The following is a 25,443-nucleotide window of genomic DNA, read 5'->3' on the forward strand; positions in this document are numbered from 1 at the left end:
TTCAGAGAAAGTATTTTATTGGAATATCTATTCCAAACAACATTTTACTTGATTTATGGCAGCATCATTAATTAGAAAAAAGCATCGTGTCTTTGCTATTTCAGATCGGATTGCATTACATTGCTCCTGAGAAAAGGTTTCAGTGGCATAGAGCCCAAACAGCCTAAGTGAAATGTCTACTCATGGTTGTACGTACTCGCTCTATAAATTAACCAACACATATTGTGCAAAGCACACAGGGCAAAATTTCTCTTGTTCTGTTTAACCCAGTAGCCATCATTCAGGGCTGTCTAAGTATTTTCTAAACTATACTAGAAAAAGACAGCAAGTCCAAGGCAGCAAGGAAGTTTTTCTAGGATCATACAGGTTAACTAGCATCTACAAGTAACTAAATAGTTAGGAATCTTACAATAAAAGATGTACTGTGTACAGGCTTCAGACTTATTTTCTCAAACAGGAGCCCCCGCCCCCTGCCAAATGGAAAACCACTTTTGAATCCAAGGAGTATTTCAAATACATATTGGGAGAAGGCATGGAGGTGAGAGTCCATGGATCCGGCACCAAGCCCTGTGTAGCCTTGGCTGTGGTAGTCAAAGTCAAAGCCCTGCTTTGCCCTGCAGCCAAGGCTACAACTGCTTGGGCTCACACTTCCCTATGTGTTCCCTAGACCCTAACACTTTTAATGGGTATTAAAACAGCACAGGTAACACAACAGAAGCTACACTGGATTCATAGAGCAAATAAAACATTTTCTGTAGATCTTAATAGGAAAGCTACAATTACATTTTTTTAAAAAAAAGTTTTTACAATATACAACTCTTTACAATGGCTTTTTCTACTCTTAACCCTATAAACATATTTTTACACGTTTCAATACCTGCAGGATTCTTCAAATAAATATTTTATCCTAAGTGTGTTAGAAGACCAAAATACCACCCATCAGGAGATTGGCTCCTAGCAGCAGCTACAAGGATGTTCCTTTTGCCCTCCAGTCCTGAGAGAGGAGGTCATGCAGTTCTCCTTCGTCATCACTGCCAGTGTCGCCGTCCTCAACCTGTGCAGCTCTTAGTCTCATGGCTTCCTTCAGTTTATCCTTCAGTACTTCCTGGCGGTCACGCAGTTGTTCAACACGGCGGAAACATTCACTAGGGTAAAATTAAAAATAATAATTTGCCCTCTTCTGCTGCTTAAGTGAAAAGCTGCAATGGTGTGCCTTTTAAGTTCACAGTCTTCATATCTTTGGAAAGAACATGGCAGTTTCTCAGACACAACATTAACATTCAAGCCTATGGTACTTTGTCCAAGAACCTGAGCTGCTATCACTAAATGTGTTCAGACTTTTTCAGCTGCTTTTTACTTGTCCTTTTGGGGTGCAGAGGGTAAGCCTAGCAAGCTGTACTTGCACTGGGGCCACTGCCTGCTATTTAGGAGGTGGTTTTCAGATGGCTTTCCTTCAGGGAACACTTGCCATATTGACCTTTCTTCCAGTGAACTCCTGGGTATCTTGCACCAAAGCCCTGAGCACTGTGCAAGCCGCTCATGTCATGCAGAACACTCTGTCACCGAGCAGACTGCATAAATGCTTAGAACGCAACCAGACAATCTTACTTTCTTGGACAGCACATGGAAGGAAAAGCGCCTGATTGGTTCACTAAAGAATTTTATATAGACTTCCAAGGTTTTCTGGAACAATTTGAAAACTATTGATTTTTGGAAATTAATTTTATTCCACTATATTTTGCATCTCTGTTTTTAATCTTTTTTTTTTTTAACATACAAATGAACAATAGTTCTGCACTTCTGAGTCAAAAACAGACAGCAATTTAATACATTTTCTACATTTTCTACTGAGGGAACAGGAACCAGCAACTTTCACTAAATTTATTTTGAAAACTTTTATGGTACAAAAGTGTCAGCTTGACAGCCAAAGCCTGTTACCGTATTTTTCGCCCCATAGGACGCACTTTTTCCCCTCCAAAAATGAAGGGGAAATGTGTGTGCGTCCTATGGAGCGAATACAGGCTTTCGCTGAAGCCTGGAGAGCGAGAGGGGTCAGTGCGCACCGACCCCCCTCGCTCTCCAGGCTTCGTGCGGCTCTCCGCAAGGCGCGGGAGCCCGGCGCTGGGCTCCCGCGGCTTGCGGAGAGTTGCTTGGATGTCGAAGGCTGGGCGCGCTGAGCTCTCCGGCTTGCGGAGAGTTGCCTGTTCTGGGGGCGAAATAATTTTTTCCCCTTTATTCCCCCCCCAAAAAAACTAGGTGCGCCTTATGGGACGGTGCGTCCTACAGGGCGAAAAATACGGTACATTTCCAGAGCTGACAATAAAAAAGTTAAGGATACTCTAAACTTAAGACACTCATGTAAAGTTATTTGGCTACAAAAGAAAAAAAGGAAGTGATTCATTAATCAACAAATCTCAAGAGACCTCAAACAGCCCCCTCCACCAGTTTCCATGTTCCTGCTTCCACTTGGGAGTCACCAGCTAAGGAAGGGGGGGAGGGGTAGTCTTACACTGTGCAGCAAAGCATACACCCAAAGTGAGGCCACACTAATACAAAAAAGTTCCTTGGTGCCTCCAGATATTTTATAATATTAGGGTGAGCTTACTGTATCATTGTGCTTAAGGACGTGTTTTAGCTGTGGACAACAGGATACAAGGGGCAAGGCAAGGAAAAGATATAACAGGAGTCTGGGTGGTGGTCAACCTGTGATCCTTGAGATGTTGCAGAACTCCTATCTTCTCTGAACATTGACCATGGTGACTGGGGCTGCTGGGAGTTAGGGACGAATAAAATGTAGAGTGCCACAGGTTAGCCACTCTTGCTCTAGAACCTCATCTACTTTCGGTTAAAGTCAGATATGAGAAGAGCTGGACCCAAAAGTAAGTATGGAAGTTGGCTTTAAGAATCCTGTTGTGATCTCATGCATGGGACTAACCATTCCAAAGATGTGGAACTGGCAAATGTCCTAAGCCATGCAATTCTTAATTGTGCATCTAAAGTGCTCTTGTACAGAAATGGAACTGTTTAAAAAGTCTAGGAGAACTTTTGACACTTTGCACGTCTATGATCTTTAGGGACTTCCTCCAAATTTCATCACTTGATTCTATCTAGCCGTGTGTGTGAGGATGGGGAGATGTAGCAGGTACAAGGAAGTCCACAGCTGTGGAATATGATAGTAGCTGCAGAATTCAGTTCCCAAAGAATCTCTTCTCCCTACCCCTGACTAGCAAAAACACAACAGCAAGCACAGAGTTGTGTGTGTTATATAAAAGTTGCAGAATTTTGTTGTATTAAATTTCAAGCAGTGCGTTTACATTAAGCTTTTTGAAATCAGGTTTTATTTTACTTACATCTGCTCATCTATTTCTCCAATTTGACGGTCGAGTCGCCCTTCCTCATCTTCTTCAGCTACTATAGCTTCTGAAATCTAACTCAGAAAAGGTGGGTATTATTTTCCGTAACAAAACTGGATTGATATAAAAGTAAGCTTTGCCTTCTCTTTACTGCAGTGAGAAAACTAGGAGCAAGCTATAGGATTATGCTTCCTCCTGGCAATAGATTCTCCAAAACTGGATAGGCTCTCCACTTAACCTGAATTTAAGCAAATTAAAACCCTGGATTAAGAAGGAATGTGGTCTTAACCTGCTTATGACAGCAGGTAAAAGGGAGAATACAGCTTGCTCCTATTATCTTAACTACAAGTTAAGAGAAAGCCAGCATGTTCTGACCCACCACAATACGTTTTGAAAGTGACAAACCCAAGCAAAGAAGATCTTGGTGCTTCAGTAATATGAGCACTGATGATGAAACTCGCGTTTAAGAATTCTGTTAACAATTAATCTCTGATTTCCAAAATATATTTTAACCTGTTATTTCTTTCAGCATATACTTTCTCAAAGTTGAGTGTCTTGGAGATGCTGTGCAGCCAGTGGCCAACATGTAACCAAGAAGAGCCCTTGTGCACCACTAATGTTCACTAAATGTGTCCACTGCTGATCTTGTATGAACATCTACTGTGTTTATAGCACCGAGTGCATTTCAGAATAGGATGACTGCTCTACAACAGTCTTCTCCCAACAATTCATTCATGGAAAACTTTCTGCAACGCCAGAGTTTGAAAGCAAAGTTCACAGGCACAAGTGAAGTTGCTGAGTGATCACCTTCAAAGGGATTGGTTTTTAAAAGCAGGATGTGAGAACCACAGATCTAGTCAACAGCGGATGTGGTGAGGCAAATCTTGCAATAAAAATGAAGCCACATGGGAGGAGTGTTCGATCCAATCCAGAGCCAGATAATTATTGCATATATAGAGTATATGTATAAAGTATACAGACCTAAAATATCAAGTGCACCAGACCTGAAAAAATGAAAGTGAATGGTGACAGTAACAGGCCATCTGGCCTGACAGAATATACATCCTGTATTCCTGCTAGATAGGATATGCCGATCAAATTTTTAAAAAGCAAACTTCATCACAATTTTTGGTGTAGTGTCATCTGTTACTAAAGTTTCTTCACTTCACAGTTTGAAGGGGGGATACTCAGACCACAGCTAGCTTATAAAATGATTTTAACCGATATTAAAACAGTCAGCAAATGCAGTGGAATGTCACTCTGCCAAGTTCTAGTTCTGCATCTGCAAGCAATTCAAAACAGGAGGCATCAACTTACAGTGTTGACTTGTCGCATAGCCTTCTGGAATTCATCCCATTCTTTGTCCATCTGATCCTTTGGAGCATCAACCTTCCTCACCTATGAAATGAGAAAGATGAGCAATTTGTGGAAGGCTGTATTCTTATTTCTCATTATTGGTTCTACTTCTACTTCATGCTGCAAGCAAGGAGAACTTGGTTGCTAAGTTGCTGTTTTTTTCGAAGCAAATAATTTATCCAGACAACTTGAAGCTATATTCAGAGAGAGAGAGAGAGAGAGAGAGAGAGAGAGAGAATCCTTATTTCAGATTATGTGCTACCAGTTTGCACTGCAATGCATTGTCAACTTAAACACACTAAGGGACATCAAAGAGAGCAGATGAAAGCAGTATGTGAGCTACTAAGAATGAACACATATTTGTTATCTACTATATGCTATCTACTTAGCCCCCTAACTCCTTGATATTTAGAATAAGAGTCATTAGCATTCTGGCACCACAGAATATTGTAGCATCAATGGATTCAGCAATATTTCCCTATCTGCTTGATTCCTAGCTTGGGTACCATAAAATGTCTGTCCTTGTTACACATGTTATTCAAAGTATATTTACTATGTGTTTTTCAAGATTTGGCTAAGATACTGGGAATTGAAATGGGATGAAGACACATCTGCTAGCACTAGGGAGAACTGGTCTCAGAGTAACTGAAGGCATACAAACAGCATCTCCTTCAAATAAGGTGCTACTCTGCCAGCATATATATATATATATATATATATATATATATATATATATATATATCAAGAGGGCACATGAAGAATGATACAGAGTATGTTTTACTATGAGCTGGGGAGAAGAGAGAAAAATGCTTTTGGATCTTACAAAAAAAAATTAACAAAAGACAAAAAAATTACACTGCTCCTTCAAAATTCAGCAGTAGTATATTATATCACTACTACACTATGTTGTGTCCCAAAGCATCTCATGCACATCCCCTTGAAAGCAAGGTTAATATTACCCAGGTAATATTAGGGGGCTGAGGGAGAGAGAGGAAGAGAGGGAGCAGCTTATCTAAGACTAGGACTAGGCAATATATTGATATATTGTCCAAAACTGGTTTGAAGTCCATACCATGATACTGGTTTCATAATTTCTGACCTGGCAATATATTGCAAATCATGGGGTGTGTGCGTTACGCAAAAATCACAATGTGGGGGGAAACCATGCAGCCAGCCAATGCCTCCACATAGCTCCATCCTTATTTCAGACATTGTGATATATCAGTATATTGCGATGTTTAGCTGATGATATATCATGAAGTTGAAAACCAGGCATTGCCCAGCCCCATCTAAGACCCCCCACCAAAATCATGGCTGTAGGCTTCTTGATTCACATTTAGCCACTACTACACCTAACAGGTGTGGATCTATAGATGATCACATGTATAACTCAGGAGCAAGGACACAGCAGCTGGCCTGACAGCCTCTTTACCCTCATTGGGCATGCAACAGACCCAAATCTCAGGCCCAGCTTCTTCTGTTCATTTCCCCCTCATTCCTTATATCTGCCCCCCTTGTGTTAAAGGACACAAGGATGGTTAATAGAGAGCTGCTGCACAGTATGAGGAGGAAGGCAAAGGGGCAGACAAAAATATGGTGAGGGGGGGGGAGTGTGAGAACTATAGCTGCCTTGCCTCCTGTTTCCTATTGGTTTAACAGGTAAAGAGTAGATCTCTGGGTTGACACTTATAGCAAGACTCATCCTTCTGAAAGCTGCAACAAGCCAGATAGCTTGCCATACCAATCCCAGCTAAATATACTTCAGGCTAAATAAAGTAATTGGGGGAAATCAATTTTCATTGGAATTATGCTTATAGTTCTGTTTTGTGCATTTGTTTCCCCCTCCAGAAGTGAGACACATTCCATCCATGTAAAAGCAAGTCGTGTGCTTTGATTCTGAATGATTAATTATGCTACAATATAACAATACGTAAATCATTTCAAAGTAACTTACCATAAGAATATACACTTCATTAACCATACATTGCTTTTGCTCTTTGTGAATGTTTTAGATGTAGTACCACCCCCCTTGTGTACTATGGTCTGCCTTTTTAAATTTGTTACATATTGGACAATAAAAGTTTAAAAGAATTCAGTTAATGCTTGATCAGTAATAAATTATATCAAGGTCTATTTCAAAAGCATTTGCTTCTTCAACCCTCAGAGGCAAATTCAAAGTCAGGCAGCAACAATTAGCATATGCAAACCACTACAATATTGGTAACCAGGCATCAGAACTCTCTAATCTAGACTTCTAATGTCTTCCAGAGGTTAAATATCAGGAACATTCAGACAGGCACAGGAAACAAACAAACAAACAAAAGGAAGAAAGAAAGAACCAGAAGCCCCTTCTCTGATTTGGGCAGCTTCCATTCAGTCCAACAGGGCATCAGCAGAACTCCCCCCCCCCCCAATTTAAATTATTAAGACAGAGAAAGGGATAGAAACTTGCTTTTCCTTTCTTGTTTTAAGATGTCTTCTGGATATAAAAACACTAAACACACATGAACCTGCTTGAAACAGGTAGGTAGTCGGAGCATTTACACATGTCAAGGAAATAAACAACAACCTGACTTTTAGAAGACATCTGAAGGCAGCCCTGTTTAGGGAAGTTTTTGATGTTTGATGGTTTATTGTGCTTTTAATTCTGTTGTGAGCCGTCCAGAGTGGCTAGGGAAACCTAGCCAGATAGGCAGGGTATAAATATTAAGTTGTTGTTGTTACAGGTATCCTGGTTTTCAGTCCCTATGACTCTGGAGATAATTTTTAAAAAGGTCACTTCAATGTACAATCTAGAGGAGGTTTCTGAAATGCAGCTACTATGGCTGAATGTAAGGAACATAAAGTATTACTCAAGAACACTCTTCCCCATCTCCTAACCTGTAATGATAAGGAAGGTTCCTGGAGAAAAGGCCACCAACACTCACCAAACTTAATAATGATAATAATTTTATTACTTATACATCCGGCTGGGTTTCTCCAGCCACTCTAGGCGGCTTCCAGCAAAATATAAAAACATAATAAAACGTCAAACATAAAAAACTTCCCTAAACAGGGCTGCCTTCAGATGTTCTCTAAAAGTTGTGTAGTTGTTTATCTCCTTGACATCTGACAGGAGGGTGTCCCAGAGGGAGGGTGCCACTACCGAGAAGGCCCCCTGCTGGCCCCCTGTAACTTCACTTCTCGCAGTGAGGGAACCACCAGAAGATCCTTGGAGGACTTCACAGTGTCCAGGCAGAATGAAGGTGGTGGAGACGCTCCTTCAGCTATACTAAAGGAACGTCTCCCAAGGAAAAGTTTCTGGAGAGAAATGATCTCAAGAGAGATACTGCTTTGGCTACTCCCAAACCAAAAAAATTCTAGCTGTTTCTGTTGGAGATGAGGCTGGGACTCTTAGCAACTAAGCAAAGTAAGTGAGTGCTTAGAAAGCTCTCCAGCTGTATCTGCACATCTGTATGGGCTGCTGGAAAGAGACGGGGGCAGGAGAGGCAAGATGGTAATTAAAGGCAGAAAGGCTGGATTATAGATGTGCATTTTGAAATTTTTTTATGCATTTATTCTAAGAGTTTAGAAGCAAAGGCTGATCTGTACATTGCCCCAATACACTGTCTACCTTCATTTTACATGGACATTTATTCCCAACTTTGCTACATCTTTTGTCAGGCCCACATCCATTAATTCTGCAAAATCTAGGGCATCACAGAATAAACATCACATTTCAACTAGCTGTGTACAGGTGTGCTAATTAACAGTCTCACTGCACTCTCTATTTGTCAACCACCTACAAGAACAGCAGAGGGAAATCTGACTGCATATGAGGAATCCTGGCTAGTAGGATCAATTACTCTTGATTAGAGATGGGAAGGCCTGGGAAAACCCCCAGAAAAATTGGAAATAAAACCAGTGTCCCCCCCCCCCAATTTTCCCGGTTTTTCCCCAGGCCTTCCCATCTCTACTTTTGATTCATGTCAGACAATATTCAACACAAACTTAGAGAAAGCCAGTGCTAATTGCTACACCAAAACTGCTGCAAGTTAATCAAATCGTTTACAGAAGGATACCACAAAGCATTTCAATCATTATGTAAATCTTTTATTCAGCTTCTGTAATCGCTAGCTGACTAGCTGAATTAATTCCTCAAAGAATTGACATGTGCTGAAATCGGAACAAATCACACTTGCCTTTGCATCCACTTCAGGATCATCAAAAAATCCCTCTGGCAAGGCCTCCGCAGTGTTTTCTTTCCTGAAATGTTAAGGTGATGGCTTGTCTTGAGCCAATTCTGCACTAGTTTTAACTCCTTCAAAACAGCAGATCAGATATCTGCACCGAGAACAGAGCGAGCAACGCAATGCCCACTAGCGCTCCCCACCCGCTGGCCTGAGGCTGAGGAGAAATGAAGGAACCCCTTTTGAGCTAACCATATCAATTGGCACTATAAGTTTAATTTTTCCAAACCTCCAAGATCCAATAAAGATAAAGGAAACAAATACAAGAAACCATTCTCCTAATATACTGCTTTCTCAAAGCTCCATTATGTATGGTGTCCTAATTGTTTAAGTTACGAACACTGTTAAAATACTGGTTCATCTCATCAGACTGTGACCTTTTTTATAAAAAAGTACCAATATACTAGGCATACTGAGGATTATTAATTATGAGAACCCAAACACATTTAATTACAAATTTAAATAGGAAGGAAAACCTTTACACTGGCTAGCTTACCTTTCCACAACTTTTTCTTGTATTTCTGCTTTCTGAATAGAGCCAGAATGGGAGACTAAAGGTGCAGCTAAAGTTTTATTGTCTGAATAGTCTGCAATAGAGAAAAGAATCACTGCCGGTGTAATATGCACAATTTGAAAGCCCATGTCACTAAAAATGGATGTATTAATTGCACAAACGATGAGCAGAGAGGGAAAAACTGAGATCACTCAGACCTTGTGATGAACCAATAAAGTTGATATAAGTATCAACAAAAGGAAATACTTCACAGAATGATTAACTTACAAGATTCACCACTGCTTAGATTGAAATACTGTGCACACTTAACTTAGCAGTAGTCCCACTGGACTCAGTAAACATATCCGAGGACGCATGCATAGGACTGGGCTGCATGTTGGTGATGACCACTACTTTAAAATGACTAGACAAAATTTATTAGGAGGTCTATCCTAATCCTGAATAGTGTAGCACTGAAGCTCAATTTGTCGCAACTGTGCACTTTTTTAGAAAAGCACCAAATTTACACCCCTTGTAGACTAAAGCTATAACAGACACTAAGCTATAAAATAAACTGTTTGCTTGTTCATAATACCATTTGGGGACTCATGTATTAAAAAATCACCACATACTAGTCCAGGGATCAGCAACCTTTTTCAACCATGGGCCGGTCCACTGTTCCTATGCCCGACAAATAACCCAGAAATGCATTTTAAATAAAAGCACATATTCTACTCATGTAAAAACATGCTGATTCCCGGACCGTCCGCAGGCTGGATTGAGAAGGCAATTGGGCCGCATCCGGCCCCCGGGTCTTAGGTTGCCTACCCCCGTACTAGTCCTTGAATTGTATATATCAGAATTGGTCAGCTATGCTGTTGTACTATGAGAGAACCACAGAGGCTCTGCATACTAGATGCTAGTAATGAACAGAACTCCATGCCATATTGGAGTTCCTCAGAAGCATCTGGCTGGCCACACTTGGAAACAGAATTCTGGACATCTACAACCATCAATAGCAGATGATTGCTAGTTTTCATTTGGCATGAGAAGCCACCTAATATGCATGTATGACACACGTGGAGCGCACTGCAGTATATACGGATAAGCCTACCTAATGTGGCACAGCAATACTTCGGAGCCATAAAAGAGGACATGACACAACTTCAGAGGTAAAGTTAAGCAAAACTTCTGATTTGTACCATGTCAGCTGAAGTGGCCTTGGAACTCTCTATATTTTTTTACTGTAAAGTCAGCAGAGAAAGTCCCAGAGTTACCTGATGGTAAAGCAGTGGTGTCTACTTTTAGAGGGTGGGCTGGTGTTGCTGTATGCTGCACTGTGGACGACAAAGGAGGTTTGCTGCTGTTGTCCTGGATTTCTTTGGCCATCTCTTCTGCCTCTTCCTCCTCCTCCTCCTCCTCTTCAGAGTCTCCAAGTAATAAGCCACCACTTGAAGCTTTGCAAGAAGCCTTTTCTGCTTCTGCTTGTTCATTTTTTCCAAAAAAATCTGCTGGCAGCCTTAAAAAAATGAAATAATAACAATAACAATAATTTTATTATTTATGCCCCACCCATCTGGCTGGCTTTCCACAACAACTTAAAAACATTCCATCATAATACAAGCCAGAATCAAGACAATTATTTCAAGTACACCTAACCTAAGGTGATTTAAAAAACAAAAACAAAACTTTCCTCCCTTAAATAGACATTCCCCATGCCAAATGTGTGTTTCCCAAACAGCTTTCCACATGGTGGTCACCTCCCTTGGGTGTCCCCATCTGGGACTCCCCACAAAATAAGATAATTTTCTCTGAAGTAACTGTAGTATAATGGAAACAATGTTGTCAGTCACTGCATTTGAACAATTGCCATATGGGAACATTCAAACCACCCTGTTTGAAAGCAAATTTCTCAGCACCAGTTAGAACTTCAGGCAATGAATAACAAATATAACATCCTGTTCATATCCATAACTATGAAAAAAGAAAATGTAAAAACAGAGCTAATAACAACCATCTCAACTTACCCAGAAGAGAGTGTTTGCGGATGGTCCCTTGAATCTGCAAAACATTTTATCAGAGTTCTGTCACATTTAAAACAGAAAAAGAACACAAAGATGAACTTCACACCCAAGCTGCAGTGACCCATGAAGAACTCTGGATCAGTCGTGTGACTAAGGTAAGCCAAGTTCAAATCCCCACTCAGTGGGGACAACCTGGGCAAGTCTCTCTCTCTCAGCACACACTCTACCTCTGAGTGCAGGAGATGATAAAAACTTATGATGCCAATGATTGTGACGCAATGACTGTAATGTCATTGAATCCCTTGGAGGCTACTTTTTTGCTGACATAGCAACCCACATTATGCAGCCTTAAAATATGTCTTAAATGGATAGAGTGACATCTCCAAGTCAGAACTTTAAAACTATTGAAAAATAGCACCTTCTTCCATCCACATTGCACTGTCATCTCTTTTAGAACTGTGGATGAATGGTGGTATACAAATTTAATAAATAATAATAGATCAATATAACAGGGTTTTTTCAGGTAATTGAGCTAAGGTTTGACCAGTGTTAAAGTGGTTACAGTCAGGTGATGGTATGTTAAAAGAACAATTCATAGGACAGTTACTCCAAGAAACACAGGCATTGCAAGCAGCTGAAATTTCCTTATGTAAAATTGTGTTTTTTAAAATTAAACATAATTTTATTAATCTAGGTTTTCAAGATGGCCTACAAAAGAGAACCATAAAACAAATATAAAACCAATCAAAAACATCAGAAACAAAAGCAATTTATGTGGCAACAGGAAAAATACAAAAAAAGTAGATATAAAATCAGTTAAAAGAAATTTTGTGTAGCCTTCCCAATCACATAAAACTGTAGTTTACCTAAACATAGCTTTAATCTTCCACTCTAAGGCTAGGACCTTTAACCAAGATTAAATTCACCCCCTTTGGGTGCATTTATTCAAAACACACACACTCAGCATTTTAAACACTGCACCATAGCAGCAGCTACAGTGTGTAATATACAAGGGCTCATCTAGTTGACTAGAAACCATGAATGGTTACTTTCAGCATTTTACCACAATCTGTTCTCTGTCCTAGCAAGTACCCATCAAAAACTAATTTATAATTATTAGCAAATCTGCCTGGCATTCATGTTATGGGTACTCAAATACTACTTGTATTGATTATTAATTCATTTATATTTAATGTCAAAGTAGGCTTCTAGGCAATTAGAAAAAAGTAGAGAAACATTAATACATAAATATCCATAATTAAAATATTCAATTAAAAAATCCTATTACTTCTCTTAAAACAGGAGACTTGGGTTGGGAAAATGCCTGTGTAATATAATCATTTTCAAAAGCCAGCAAAATAGCATTGCAGACAGGGCCTCTAGCATTTCAGCAGGGAGTGCATTCTGCAACACTAATGCTCCCAGTGAAAAAGAACATTTAATGTCCTTAACCAGGCTTCCAGGTAAGCTGGTATGGAATTGTTTCAGACTTTATATGTAAAGATTCCACCTAAACATTAGGAAGAACTTCCTGACAGTAAGAGCTGTTCGACAGTGGAATTTGCTGCCAAGGAGTGTGGTGGAGTCTCCTTCTTTGGAGGTCTTTAAGCAGAGGCTTGACAACCATATGTCAGGAGTGCTCTGATGGTGTTTCCTGCTTGGCAGGGGGTTGGACTCGATGGCCCTTGTGGTCTCTTCCAACTCTATGATTCTGTGATTCTATGATTCTAAATAGCAACTCCTTAAAATTGATTTGGTGACAGGTAGCTAGTGTAGACCCATTAGTATGGGCATGGCATGTGCTCAGTAAAGAGCACCACTCACCACCTGGTCCATGACATTCTGCACTAGCAGCAGCCTATGAACCAGCTGGAAGGGAAGAAGAACCACAAAGACTGCATTACAACATTCTAGAATGTGAGGTTACCAATGCATGTGTCACAGTGGCCAAATTGTACTAGCACTCTTCTCCATAGAGACCACATGTGCATCCATGGTCAAATGTGGTTCCAACAACACCTGCTAACTGTGTACCTGTCCCTTCAAAGAGAGTGCACCGAGAAGAGGCAAAATCGCCAATTTTCAGCTGCAGGAACCACTTGTCTGCCTTGTCAGCCTCAGTTTATTAGTCCTCACGCAGACCACCAGTGTGTCCAGGTCCTGGTTCAGCTTGTGCACAGATCTCCTGACTCAAACTGTGCCCCAAATCTCCAACAGACTGCTCCTAACAGCTTCATATAATTTTATATAAAACACACCATCCAAGGAAAATATTTAATCCACAAATGATTTCAAGACAGCTGGGGAACGGGGAAGAACTGTAGAAAAATGACCAGGTCAGTAAGCACAGCCTAACATTTCCATACCTTTGGCTTTCTTCAGTTCTGGAGATTCTGTGTTGGTTGTTTTCCTCTTTAGAGAAGATGAGGTGTCAGGAATAGGACCTGGTACAGATTGTTTAAGATTTCTCAACTGCTCAACTTTCTGCAGGGGTGGGGATTAAAATCAACAGATGAGCACCTGTACTTTATTCCCAAGGAATAAACTATTACAACATAGAAGAATTTAAGTTCTTTTCACAAAGTAGCGCATTTCCCACAAAATACTAGCAATATTAGCAAAAAAGATTCAAGAAAGCCTGCAACAAGGGGCAACAGACATTGTTACTTTTATGTAATTAGACTATTTAGCATATGAAGCAATTTTGCATTTTTGTTATAATAATCCTTTTAAAAGTCAATGTTTTAAATGGGGAAAAATGGGGGGCACTATTATGTCTAGTTTGTAAGATAATCAGATCTCATGTATTATTGTACTAAAAAATCACATTAACATTGTCTGTGCATTTCAATTTCTAGATTGGTAATTAAGAAAAGAACTATTAGTCTTAGCTTTGCAACATAACACATGAAACAATTATTGTAAGCACATTACTTTTTTTAAAAAAAGAACTGTCTCTTACCTCTTTGTGTTGCTTCCCAAGCACATGTGTTTGCCACAACAGTTCACTCTTCACAGGCATGTTGCAGAGAGAGCAGCTTAAGTTTCCCAAACTGTTATATGTAGAATTTGGAATCAAGGAAATGAATATAAAAATAACCCACCTCTAAAAACTGCAGTTGTGGGCTTTGAACATGCAACATAAACTTGGCTAAAATATGTATTATTAAACCATATTATAGCTTTTAAAAGTGAGAAGTAAAATGTAAATTTGTATGTGTGAAGCTATTAAAGAGACTTGGCTTCATAACAATGATTCCTGTACACTTAGTTTTTTTAAAGCAACTTTTTGCTTTGCTACCACTGAGATATAAATTACACTTAGATACAGCAAGAGCTTATTTTCCAAAGGGGTAGCTGTGCTAGTCTGCTTCCGCAAAGAACAAGCGTTTCGGTGGCACATTAAAGAAATATGAATTTATTTTGGTCATTTATACCAAAAACAAAAGCCAATGTGGTGTAGTGGTTAGAGTGTCAGACTAGGAACTGGGAGACCAAGGTTTGAATCTGCATTTGGCAATGAAGCTCACTGGGTGACCTTGGGCTGTCACTCGCTCTCAGCCTAGACTACCCCACAGGGTTGTTGTGGGGATTAAATGGGGGGGGGGAATCATGTAACTCCATGACAAAAAGGTGAGACAGAAATGAAATAAACTACTATGCAGCCAGTCTTTCAAACAAGACTGGGAGCTGCAGTGAGGATGGAGAAAATAGAGGCTAAGAAGTTGGCAATGCCCCCTCACAAGGGACAGGACCAAACCCATACCTCCCCCCCCCCCGTCAATCTATTACAGCTGCAGGTCTTGAGCCCTGCTTGTTTCCACGAGTTAGGGAGAGGGAAGGAGACACAGAAATGGGTATGGCAACCCGGGTAACATCATAATCACTGATGGAACAACAAATATGTCTTAGGCTGAAGCTCTCTGAAAGACTTCACAATGAACCTCTCCTGGTTCTGAGATTTTATGGGGGGGGGGTTCTTCTTGGGAACTGACTGCTGCTAATGAAAGGGTTGGTCCATGCTTCTTCTTGCTGTGATTATCTGCAGGGTTTCAGTAGGTATTTTGTATTCATACTTAGCTTAATTCTCTCAATGTTTAACTGTCTCCCTCCTATGTTTCTAGCTGTTCTTAGTATTATTTGCAAGCCGCGTTGGGTCCCACTCTGGGAACCGGGAGGGGAGCGGGTGGCGGCTGCAGAGATCTTTCCCAAGCCCTTCCGCCCCCGCCTCCCCTCGTCCCCCGTCTCCACCCAGCGCTGCTACGGGAGCCCAGAGCAGGAGACCCCCGCGCGCAGGAAGGGTATCTGGCGAAGGGCGAGTCGAGCCTCTTCCTCTTCCCGGCCGCCGCCTCGCGCTGCTTGGCCCGCATCAGCCGCCGCAGCTCCTCCTGCCCCACCGAGGCCGCCGCCGGCCGCCCCCGAGGCCTCCCGGCCGCCGGACCCGAAGCCGCCATGGCCGCCGCGGAGGAAGCGGGCGCGCCGGGAAGCGCGTCATCCAGCCTCGCTCGTCGCGAAGACCTGGCGTCACTCTCTCCCCGCCAAGGAGGCCGGAAGAAGCGGAGCAGCCGGTTGAGTGACTGGAGGCGGGACTTCCTTGTTCCTTCGGACGCCCTTTTTGAGACGCTCCCCGGAAATAGTGTCAGAGAGAAGTCTTGGGCGTGGGAGAAGGTTCTCTTGTTAATGATACTGTTTTAAATGCATATTTTTGTATTTGGCTTCCTTTAGCGGTGTTTCTTTTTGAATCATTTTTTGGTTAGCTTAGCTGCGTTGAATGTGCATTCTGTGGGTGTCCTTTGTACAGTAATTTTTTAAAAATAAAATATTTCATATTTTAGTTTCCTGCTATGTTGCTTTGAATGGTAAATTTTGTTTGTCTTCAGTAATGTTTCATTACTGTTTCATAAAGAAGGCTGATCGCCGAAGAATGGATGCTTTTGAATTATGGTGCTGGAGGAGACTCTGGAGAGTCCCATGGACTGCAAGAAGATCAAACCTATCCATTCTGAAGGAAATCAGCCCTGAGTGCTCACTGGAAGGACAGATCCTGAAGCTGAGGCTCCAAGACTTTGGCCACCTCATGAGAAGAGAAGACTCCCTGGAAAAGACCCTGATGCTGGGAAAGATGGAGGGCACAAGGAGAAGGGGACGGCAGAGGATGAGATGGTGGGACAGTGTTCTCGAAGCTACCAGCATGAGTTTGACCAAACTGCGGGAGGCAGTGGAAGACAGGAGTGCCTGGCGTGCTCTGGTCCAGGGGGTCACGAAGAGTGGGGCACGACTAAACAACAACAAATGTTTCATTCTAGATTGCTTTATTTAATGTTTTAATGTAGGTTGTAAATATCTTTTGAGGTTGTTTTAAAAAAAATAAAGCAGTATAGACATGAAATGAATAATAATGAATGTCTCCTGGCAATGCATGGATAGGCCCTGAAGCTGGGTTTGTGGTCTGGAATTATTGATCTCTCAAGAAACTCTGAAACTACTCATTCTGAAATAATTAATGATGATTTACAGCTGATGACTGCACTGCTAATGTCAGCAAAAACAACTGCATTGCCACTAAGAGAAATAAATATTCCCCTCACCATAACTGATTGCTTAAGGAAAGCTTTGCAAACTAACTTAATGGTTAAACTTGCATGCGAGAAAAATGCAAGAGTTAACGATCAAGAAAACCAGATTTATTAAGAGGCGTGCCCTTGTTTCTACATTTTTGGAACAACAAAGTAAATGATGAACATTTTTCCTTTTAAATAATTCCTGGTATTATAAAGTTTCATCATTATGTAGTCTCTCTCCCCTCTTCATATGTCCTTTCCTTTTTTTATTCTACCCTTTTCACTTCTTTTTTTGGATGAGAATGTTTGACCTATAATGGTTTTCCCCTACTTATTGTTGCAACCTAATAGTAATTTATAATAATAATGACCTCATCTGATTGCAGTACAGACCAGATTTTTTTCAGAGTAGTTTAGGTGCAAGGAATAGCTGAAGCCTGCCTCCTGCATATAGTATGGTATGATATTGTAGTTTTATATATAGATACCAGGGAAAGGGTTGGCCCAATGATCGCCACCCCCCAAGTGATGAACAACACTCTTTACATATTTAAAAAGAAATATGCCAGTTAAAATGCAATACATACAATAGACCGAAACTGTTGTGTTTTAATTTGTTTTGAAAAAGCATCACTAGTATATGTGCTACCAAAGCAAACATGAAGCTGGCTGTAGTTTTAGAATGTGTAATCATCACTGATTTTCAAAATAAATTTTCTCCCAAGAAAGAAAATCTTGAGGGCTCACAGGCTTCCAAGCTTTTCTTTTCTTTGGATACATTCATAAGATTACTTAAAACAGAAGGTACATCTGTTATATTTCTTTTTAGCTACTGTTGGTTTTAATAATACCTTGGAAAATTTTTATATACAGTAATTTTTAAACTTGAACGTGCTAATGTTTTATATTTCTGTAAACTGCATTGACATTTTCTTACAATCAATTGGTTTATATACACATTTTGTTAATTAAGAGCAGGCTAATTAGTTGCCTTATCCCAGGCATGTTTACTGAAAGGTACCACTGAGTTTAACAACAATTTCTTATCAGTTGTTTTTGTTCTTTGAACAGGTTGAGGAGTTTCATATACAGTGGTGCCTCGCAAGACGAAATTAATTCGTTCCGCGAGTTTTGTCGTCTTGCGATTTTTTTCGTCTTGCGAAGCACGGTGTCGGGAAAGTTTTGGAAAAGCTTCAAAAATCACCAAAGTCTTTAAAAACCTCAAAAAAGGCTACCACACCGCGTTCTATGAGTTGCTCCTTGAAGTCAAGTCGCAACTGTATTAACGGTGTTAAGAAAAAGGAAACAAACTTGCAAGACGTTTCCGTCTTGCGAAGCAAGCCCATAGGGAAAATCGTCTTGCGAAGCAGCTCAAAAAACAAAAAACCCTTTCGTCTAGCGAGTTTTTTGTCTTGCGAGGCATTCGTCTTGCGAGGTACCACTGTACATCCTCATTAACCCTACAAGAGCCACCGAACCCTGTGTTCTGCTCATGTAGAGTTCAATCTTCAGACAAAAAGGCTCACAGGCATCTGCTACAGCTACATTATTCCCCCCACCAGTCTCTGGACCCAGCCACATACATTCATAGAGTTGGACCTGGGCCATAATCTCTCCAGCTCAGCATCCTAGCATTTACAATTTCTTTTTTCCGGGTTTGTGATTTAGTATGACGAGTCTTTTTCTTGCCTATAGCGTTACTTTCAATGTTGTTGCAGAATCCTGACATTTAATTTCTGCTGTGTCTCCAAAGAACTGTTACTGATTCTGCAGGAATTGGTTTGACTGGTTTCCTCATATGGCAGCCCTGAGGGAGTTTCAAAAGAAGTCTGTGATGAGGATTGGAGGGGGCAGGTTTCCTTGCATTTAAATATATTCCCTGATGTGCTCCACCTCCAATAGAGAGAGAGTGGACCTCAGCCTACTTGCAGTAGTAGTGTTTCTTCCTGGTGCACCTCATTGGTTGACATGAGTGTTCTAGCAACTCCTGGTAGCAAGAGTACAATTCTGAGGCTCACATTTTATTCATATTTGTAACCTGCTTTTCCTCCCCAATTGGAGATTCCCAAAGCAGCTAAAGGTATAAAAACATTTAGCATATTGGCACCGATTGAAATAAACCAGAACTGTTCTCTAGAATGCACAGTAAAACATTATGACTAACAAACAGCAGAAACGCAAGCCTAAAGCAAACAAAAGTAGGGAAATTAAAAGCTTGCTGGAATTTTTTTTAAAAAAATAATAATGACAGAACACTAGGAAAGGAGTTAACCTAGTCTCATGGATCAGAGTCGTGTCTCCCTCCTTTTCTACCATTCTTGAAACAGGAACAATTTATACTGAATAGTGCTGAAGATGACTTCTCAGGTATGACAGGCACTTCACTGTAAGAAGCAATTTTTATCTTCTTTATAAGGAAACCATGGCTTTGGAGACACTGCACACTTGTCTCACAGTCCCCACACTCTTAAGATCTGATAGTATCTTCCAGGTAGTAGAGTCAGAGGTTCGCTGCAACTGACACCATGATCTTGGTGAACAGTCTCTGGGTGGAGCCAAGGCTGAAGCACAGCTTTGTTTCAAAAATGTGGGAGAACAGGCATGTGGAGCTGGCCATTGTAAGAAGTGTGGAGAACAGAAAGTTGTTTGCTTTGAGTGTGTGTGTGTTACAGATCTCAAAAGTTTCCACTTACAATTTAGATGTTTATTCAAGAGTTTTGAGATCCAGAATGGCTCTCCAGTTTCCATATTTTTTCGCATTGTAAAATATATAAAATGCCAAAGAAGTTCTCTTTGGATGGTACTGGTTCTATCACCCTGATGTTCATGAAATGAGATAACAGCTAGCAACAGGTATATTTTCCTGGTAGCTCTGTCCTGAGAGAAGGAAGCTCCAGCAAACCAGGGGGAAGGGAGGGGAAATCAAGCACATATCTGCTGTTTACCATTTCCTTACCCGATAGTCTCTGGAATATGCTAGTCTTATACCAGATAGAATTTTGTCAACATCCTTTTCCCTTTGGTGACAGCCTGCCATTTGCTATTGCCCCCGACCCCAGGAGTGTGACCAACACTTTGCGACTGGAGACTGCTGCTGCTGCTGCTAATGCCACCCCCTCTTTGGCCACTTTAATTTGAGTAAGATGTTGTAAGACTGAAGTACTGTAGAAGGCACAACTTTTAATCTTTTGTTTTTATATCTTTTAAGATTTTCCTCAAGTGGCAGCAAGGGGTGGGGGTGGCTACTTTGAATTTAGTTGAAGCCTGGACTACTGGACCAACTTTCTGAGCTGAAACTTGCATCTGAGTAAGACAACTCAGCCCATTGCTCTGGTGGAGAACTGAAAGAACTCGTACGTCCACATTTAAGGCCTTGGTGAAAAGAAGAGTAAGCTGCTGAGGACATTACAGATGGCAGAAGCCTCATGGAATTTGCAGAGGGCAAATTCATTTGTTCAGTCCCTTGCAACCCCTTTCCTTTCTTGGAAGGAAAGGTCTCCGTACAGCTCTCGGGTAGGTAGTATAACATGATCATTCCTGAGTTGATTTGCTAAAAGGGGTGGGAGAATCCCACTCCTCTTCCTTTCATTTGAGATTCACAGAGTTCCAGCTAGAAATTCCTTCACAGGCTTCCCCTCGCTTGCAAACATCTACTTGCCGCCTCTAGGCTTCATAACTGCTTTGAGCAGCAGGGCTTGGAAATTCTCTGGGGCAAATGAAAGAGGTAGACATAGACTCTGGTTCTCTGGGCTTCTTCCCAGAGAGCTCTCCCTCCTCCTTGCTTGTAATAGGTTCTAACACCAGGTTACACTATGGAAAGGGCTTCCTCATCTCCTTACAGAGGGGTGGGTGAGAAGCAGGTGAGACAACTTGCCACTTTTTGCTTACACCAATGTTCTCAGCCCCCTGCTGCTGCTTAGCTTAGCCTGATTCAGCAGCATGCAATGTTGAGAAAAGCACCGTCTGTCATCTTAATGCAGCAGGAAAGCAATCACCAGCAATCACACCCTCTTCCCTCTAACTGAATTTTTGCAGGGTTGTGCACTTTGTGGTCAAGGTGTGGACCCCTGTGGTGCCCAGCAGCTGGAGGGCATTAGAAGGGACCCCCCACACCATAACCTTTCCAATGGATACCATCAGACAGCGGAGGGGGTCATCCTGAGCAGTTGCTGCTTATGTTGCTTCCTCCCTGCACTGACCAGGCACACATGCCAAGCTGCTTGCCTGCATGTTGGTGAGACTTCCTATGGGTAGCTATGTGTAAAACTGACACAACAGTACACATTATCCTCACCACCCTAGGCAAGTGAAGCACCTAGGCACTACAGGACCCATAATTCTCCTCAGGATTTGGTTTTGGTGTATTTCCATGCCTTTGCTAGCTGTATGGAGAAGAGACTCTGGGATAGGTGGGGTGGGAGCTACTGCACAGGGGAATCAATGTTTTGCTCAGCAGCCTCCACAACTGAGAAGCACACGGCTAACCAAGTAGCTGGCATAGGCCAAACTCTTGTGAGGCTGTTGTGCCACATTCATCATTCATGTGACTAACTCTGCCCCCCTCCCCCACCGTAGGAGACAGGAAGTCTGATGGGAATTTCCTGCTCCAGAACGTCCTCCATTACCCAAAGAGAACATAGAACATATACACAATATATCACAAATATGTAAAAATGACCATCAAGGACCTTATCGATGTTCAGCCACTAGTTAAAAGCACAATACATCTTACAGTACATTCAAATTTAGGCATCTTGAAAGTAAGACAGATAAAACCTCAGGTGGTTAAATCTTTCCTACATCTGAGAACACATACAATTTTACTTAACAGCATCATAGTTACAGTAGTTGCTCTGAACGATTAATGAAGGAAAGCAACATGTAGTTTAGCTGAAACAAATATGATCACACAAAGGCATGTTTTGAAATATAGTCAAGAAAAACAGCAGAATGTGTTGTATTATTTTTTTGGAAAGAAGAGCTTTACATCTAAGCAGAACACGTGACAACCAGTAAGCAATGGTCAACATGCAACAGGATTACTGGACTCTGCTTAAAATAAAATTTTGAATACTAAACAGGTGCTCCAAAATCAAGAGCAAACTCTTCTTCTTGCTCACAGAGCAATTATTTCTCCTAGTTACTTAAAATAATGCCTCATTCTGCCAGGGCCATGTTCTTCAACTGCAGTTTATCAATTTCTTGACCAATACTGCCTTCCACTGTATCACACTGTGCAAGGAAACCCTAAAAGCAAAATTAAGGACAATGAGGCTTAATGCAATAGGGTATCTAAAAACCAAGCATAGTAATTTTTTTTATATAGGAAAGACAGCAAGAACAACTTAGTTTATGAATTATAGGCACAAGTAACTCTTTCTATAAAACATACCTAAGATCTGGTGTAGCAATAACCAGTTTGCGATTTGGAAGCCAGCCTCAGGAAAGGGTGCTCCCTCCCTCTAGCTTTTTTTACCCTCTTTAATTTGAATTGAACCCACCCTTCCTGTTCTTCTTAACCATAGTTTTACATCTGAAAATCATGGTTTCCATCTTGACCAAGAGTTCAAACTGATAGTGGGCTTCTAGACTTCCGGGTTGGCGCCATCGCCGAATGGCGGACTCCCTCCGAGCTCCGGAGGGAGCCTGCTCGGCAGGGGCTGGGTCCTACCGCACCGGCGATGCGGGGACCCTTAAAAACCACGGCCACGAGGGCCGTGGACATGGAGACTCGGCTGGCACCGCCAGCGCCCTCCCGACTCGTGAAGGAGCCTTTTTAAAGGCTACGGATCGGGTGCCGGGGAGAAGCGTGGTGCTTTGAGTCCTCTGCTATCCCTGCCGAGCGCAGCCGCATGCCATCCGGCGGAGAGCGCTGACTTCTTCCATTGAAAATTCGGACTTTTTAACAACAACCCGTGAGTAATTTGGAAACTGGGTTTAAAAGGAGGAAAAAAAAGAATTTCTTTTCGAATTGGACACGAGCGGGGGGGGATCCAAAAAGGAAGTCAGTCCCCCCCCCTATTGTAAACCTTCCAAGACAAGGACGGGGAAACCAAGGTCCAAAAAGATTTGTATTGCTGATAAAAACTAAGAATTCCACGATGGGGAATTATAAGAACTGTGCTGGAGGACGAATTGAGGGAGAAGAAACGTAACCCCCCCCCCCTGGGAACCGGGGTGATTGAAGAGAGAGCCTGGTGAAAAGAGTCGGAGATTTTGACAGCTGTCAAAGTAGCTGTCAAAGTCGGAAAGCAGAGAGGATTTTATTATGAGAACTTTGCTGGCTAAATTTGTTACAATTTGCTACAACTTGTTAAAACTTGGATACAAAATGGCGAAAACATGGATAACAATCGGACTTTTGGACTAGAGAAAACAAAGTTACAACAATCCCCCTAGAGGAGTTTCGGGACATTACAAAGATGGTCGTAAGTGGAAAAATACCATTGGAATTTTACAGGACTGGTTATCTTCTGGGAAAGCTGCAAAACGGAAATAATATTTTGTCTACAGGGTGTTCAGCTAAAGGAGACAATAGAATTTTCTATTGAAGAAAGGAAGGGACTGAACGCAAGTTTTTGTTCCTGAATAACAATAATCCCTGCAGACTTACTAAGTTTCTGAATTAGAACGTTTCAGCAGCGGAACAAGAGGAAACTGGACTACAATTTGGAAAGAACAATGGGGGGAGCTTTATTAAAGATCTGAAGTTAAGTGTTTTAAAAATAATTATGAAAGGAGAAAAAAAAAAAAAAAAAAAGCCAGCAAGGAGTTGGGGGAAATAGGCGATTTATGGATTGTAAGAATTCCAGGCGGATAACATGGTTTGGTGGCCAGGGGGAAATTAAACCGGGGACAGGGGGGGAGAACTAAAATCCAAAGGCTTGTCAACTTTTTTTTTTGAACTGGCTTTGTTTCATCTATTATATCTTTTATTTCTTATTTCTGATATTTTTATTATGTGGGGTGTCTTTATTATTAAAAAAAAAGGGAAATTGTGGAATAAAAATGGGGTGGGCCCTGGGAAAGAAATTTTTTGCTTTTTATTAAGGGTATTGATGAGGAGTGTAGAAATTTTAAATTCGAATAATGGTCTAAACAAATTAAGTTTTTAATCAGAACTGAGAGCTTGTGGAGCCAACAACATGAAAAAGGAATATGGTAGGGGTGGGGGAAGGGGGGAGTCCCAGAAAGTGGATATATGAAAAGAAGGTTCTGAATGTATTTTAATTCTTACTTTCTGTATTTTTGAAAATCTTAATAAATATTATTTAAAAAAAAAAAAAACAAACTGATAGTGGGCTTCTAAATCAGTTGAGAGGGAGCATGATTAGTGTTTACCAAAATTAGGCAATGGTGCAAATGTAATGCAAAACCACAGTTAAAGAAACAGGAACAGGAAGGGTTAAGACACACCAGAAAGGGAACACATGCATTCCCAAGGCTCATTCCCAGTTTGCAAGCAATAGTTTGACTACTTAGGAACCAGTAGATTAACACTGGGAATCCATGAAATTGTTGCCATTCAGCTATTCAAATATAAATGTTTGCTATCTGCAAGAAAGTCTGCAAGGGGAAAAAAAAGAGATGATCAGGTGTTCAACTACCAAATGCTCCTCTGAGGAGTGGGAGAGAGCCTGAGACTGATGAACAATGTGACTTCTAGGTGCTTTTGTCAAACTACATGCTGTTCTGGACTACTATTTTGTTTATATTTTCTGAAATTTAAAATGCATTTCCAAGGTCCTGCATGGGAAATGTAACCAATATAAATGGTAATAAACACATAGCTAGGGCGATGCTTGTTTTTTCTTCACTTCTTGATACAAACATGTACATACTTATTTGCTTTTTAAAATTATTTCTCTGTTTCTTAATGAGATTGTCTATATGCATATCAAATGATTGAAAGTTTGGAGTTTTGTTTTTGAGATTTTAACAGAGGTCATGTGATTTTTCAAGAAACTTGGAAGTTCCACTTCCTAATCAGATGAACACAGTTACTCTTGGTACAGGACTTACCTGAACTTTTTTCACTAGCCCCTTCTTTTTCTGTTTACAGTCACTGAAGTTTTCTGGGAGAGTCTGTGGCAAAACAAAATGGATGGTGTCTAATTATAAAAGCAATATATAAAGTTGTATGTCCAAATATAGTTCTTGCAATAGGTACCTCAGTAGAATGCACAATTCTAATGACAGCCTAAACAGAACCAATCACCTATATAATCTAAATTCATTAGATACTCAGTCCAATGGCACTGCTAGTTTATACTTGCTGCATGCCTAGCAACTCTATACACCAGCCATTTCCATGTAGGTGACGCAGCAGCACTGACCATACCTACAAAGTGATGTGCAAGGGGCTTCGCAAGAACCTGAAATCAGGTCATGCACTTTGGCATACATCTGCCTTCACAAGTTTTGATA

General features: G+C 41.1%; 3 protein-coding genes and 2 long non-coding RNA genes across 6 annotated transcripts in view; 3 read left to right on the plus strand and 2 right to left on the minus strand.

The window, feature by feature from the left end:
• The window catches only part of LOC308460452 (poly(rC)-binding protein 3-like), an 89,990-nt gene extending 85,512 nt beyond the window's left edge, over window positions 1–4,478 (plus strand). The window contains exon 13 of the mRNA XM_080976889.1: window positions 3,883–4,478. Coding sequence (XP_080833015.1) covers window positions 3,883–3,943 — 61 coding nt within the window. The 3' untranslated portion in view covers window positions 3,944–4,478. The remainder of the gene's footprint in view (window positions 1–3,882) is intronic.
• Window positions 1–19,594, minus strand: ZNF830 (zinc finger protein 830). The gene is made up of 12 exons (XM_080976877.1): window positions 18,461–19,594; window positions 18,088–18,103; window positions 15,758–16,023; window positions 14,418–14,514; window positions 13,822–13,939; window positions 11,459–11,492; window positions 10,709–10,950; window positions 9,435–9,525; window positions 8,891–8,954; window positions 4,671–4,751; window positions 3,351–3,427; window positions 1–1,145 (listed from the first exon to the last, which is right to left on the minus strand). The coding sequence occupies exons 1-12, from the start codon at window positions 18,622–18,624 to the stop codon at window positions 965–967; spliced, it is 1,431 nt and encodes a 476-aa protein (XP_080833003.1). The 5' UTR covers window positions 18,625–19,594; the 3' UTR covers window positions 1–964.
• LOC308460656 lies at window positions 15,968–16,833 on the plus strand. The gene is made up of 2 exons (XR_013978692.1): window positions 15,968–16,237; window positions 16,365–16,833. It is a non-coding gene; the product is annotated as an uncharacterized lncRNA (long non-coding RNA).
• The window catches only part of LOC308460633, an 8,071-nt gene continuing 1,228 nt past the window's right edge, over window positions 18,601–25,443 (plus strand). Inside the window, exon 1 of the long non-coding RNA XR_013978664.1 lies at window positions 18,601–18,671. This is a non-coding gene — a long non-coding RNA (uncharacterized lncRNA). The remainder of the gene's footprint in view (window positions 18,672–25,443) is intronic.
• Window positions 19,699–25,443, minus strand: part of BAG1 (BAG cochaperone 1) — an 18,346-nt gene continuing 12,601 nt past the window's right edge. For both annotated transcript variants that reach the window (XM_080977122.1, XM_080977123.1), the window contains exons 6-7: window positions 25,039–25,101; window positions 19,699–22,263 (exon numbers count right to left, since the gene is read on the minus strand). In XM_080977122.1, the coding sequence (XP_080833248.1) occupies window positions 22,174–22,263; window positions 25,039–25,101 (153 nt within the window). In that variant the 3' untranslated portion in view covers window positions 19,699–22,173. The remainder of the gene's footprint in view (window positions 22,264–25,038; window positions 25,102–25,443) is intronic.

Source organism: Podarcis pityusensis, assembly GCF_964106645.2.
Source record: "Podarcis pityusensis genome assembly, chromosome: 13".
Lineage (NCBI taxonomy): Eukaryota > Metazoa > Chordata > Lepidosauria > Squamata > Lacertidae > Podarcis > Podarcis pityusensis.

Excerpts from the sequence above, each read along its gene's own strand:
- ZNF830 (XM_080976877.1), bottom strand. The coding sequence starts at position 18,624 with ATGGCCCAGGTCCAACTCTATGAATGTATGTGGCTGGGTCCAGAGACT. Across the intron at positions 14,515-15,757 it reads GACTCGCCCTTCGCCAGATA|TAACAGTTTGGGAAACTTAA; the intron begins CCCTTCCTGCGC and ends AAATTCTACATA. Across the intron at positions 10,951-11,458 it reads CCGCAAACACTCTCTTCTGG|GCTGCCAGCAGATTTTTTTG; the intron begins GTAAGTTGAGAT and ends CATTTTTTTAAG.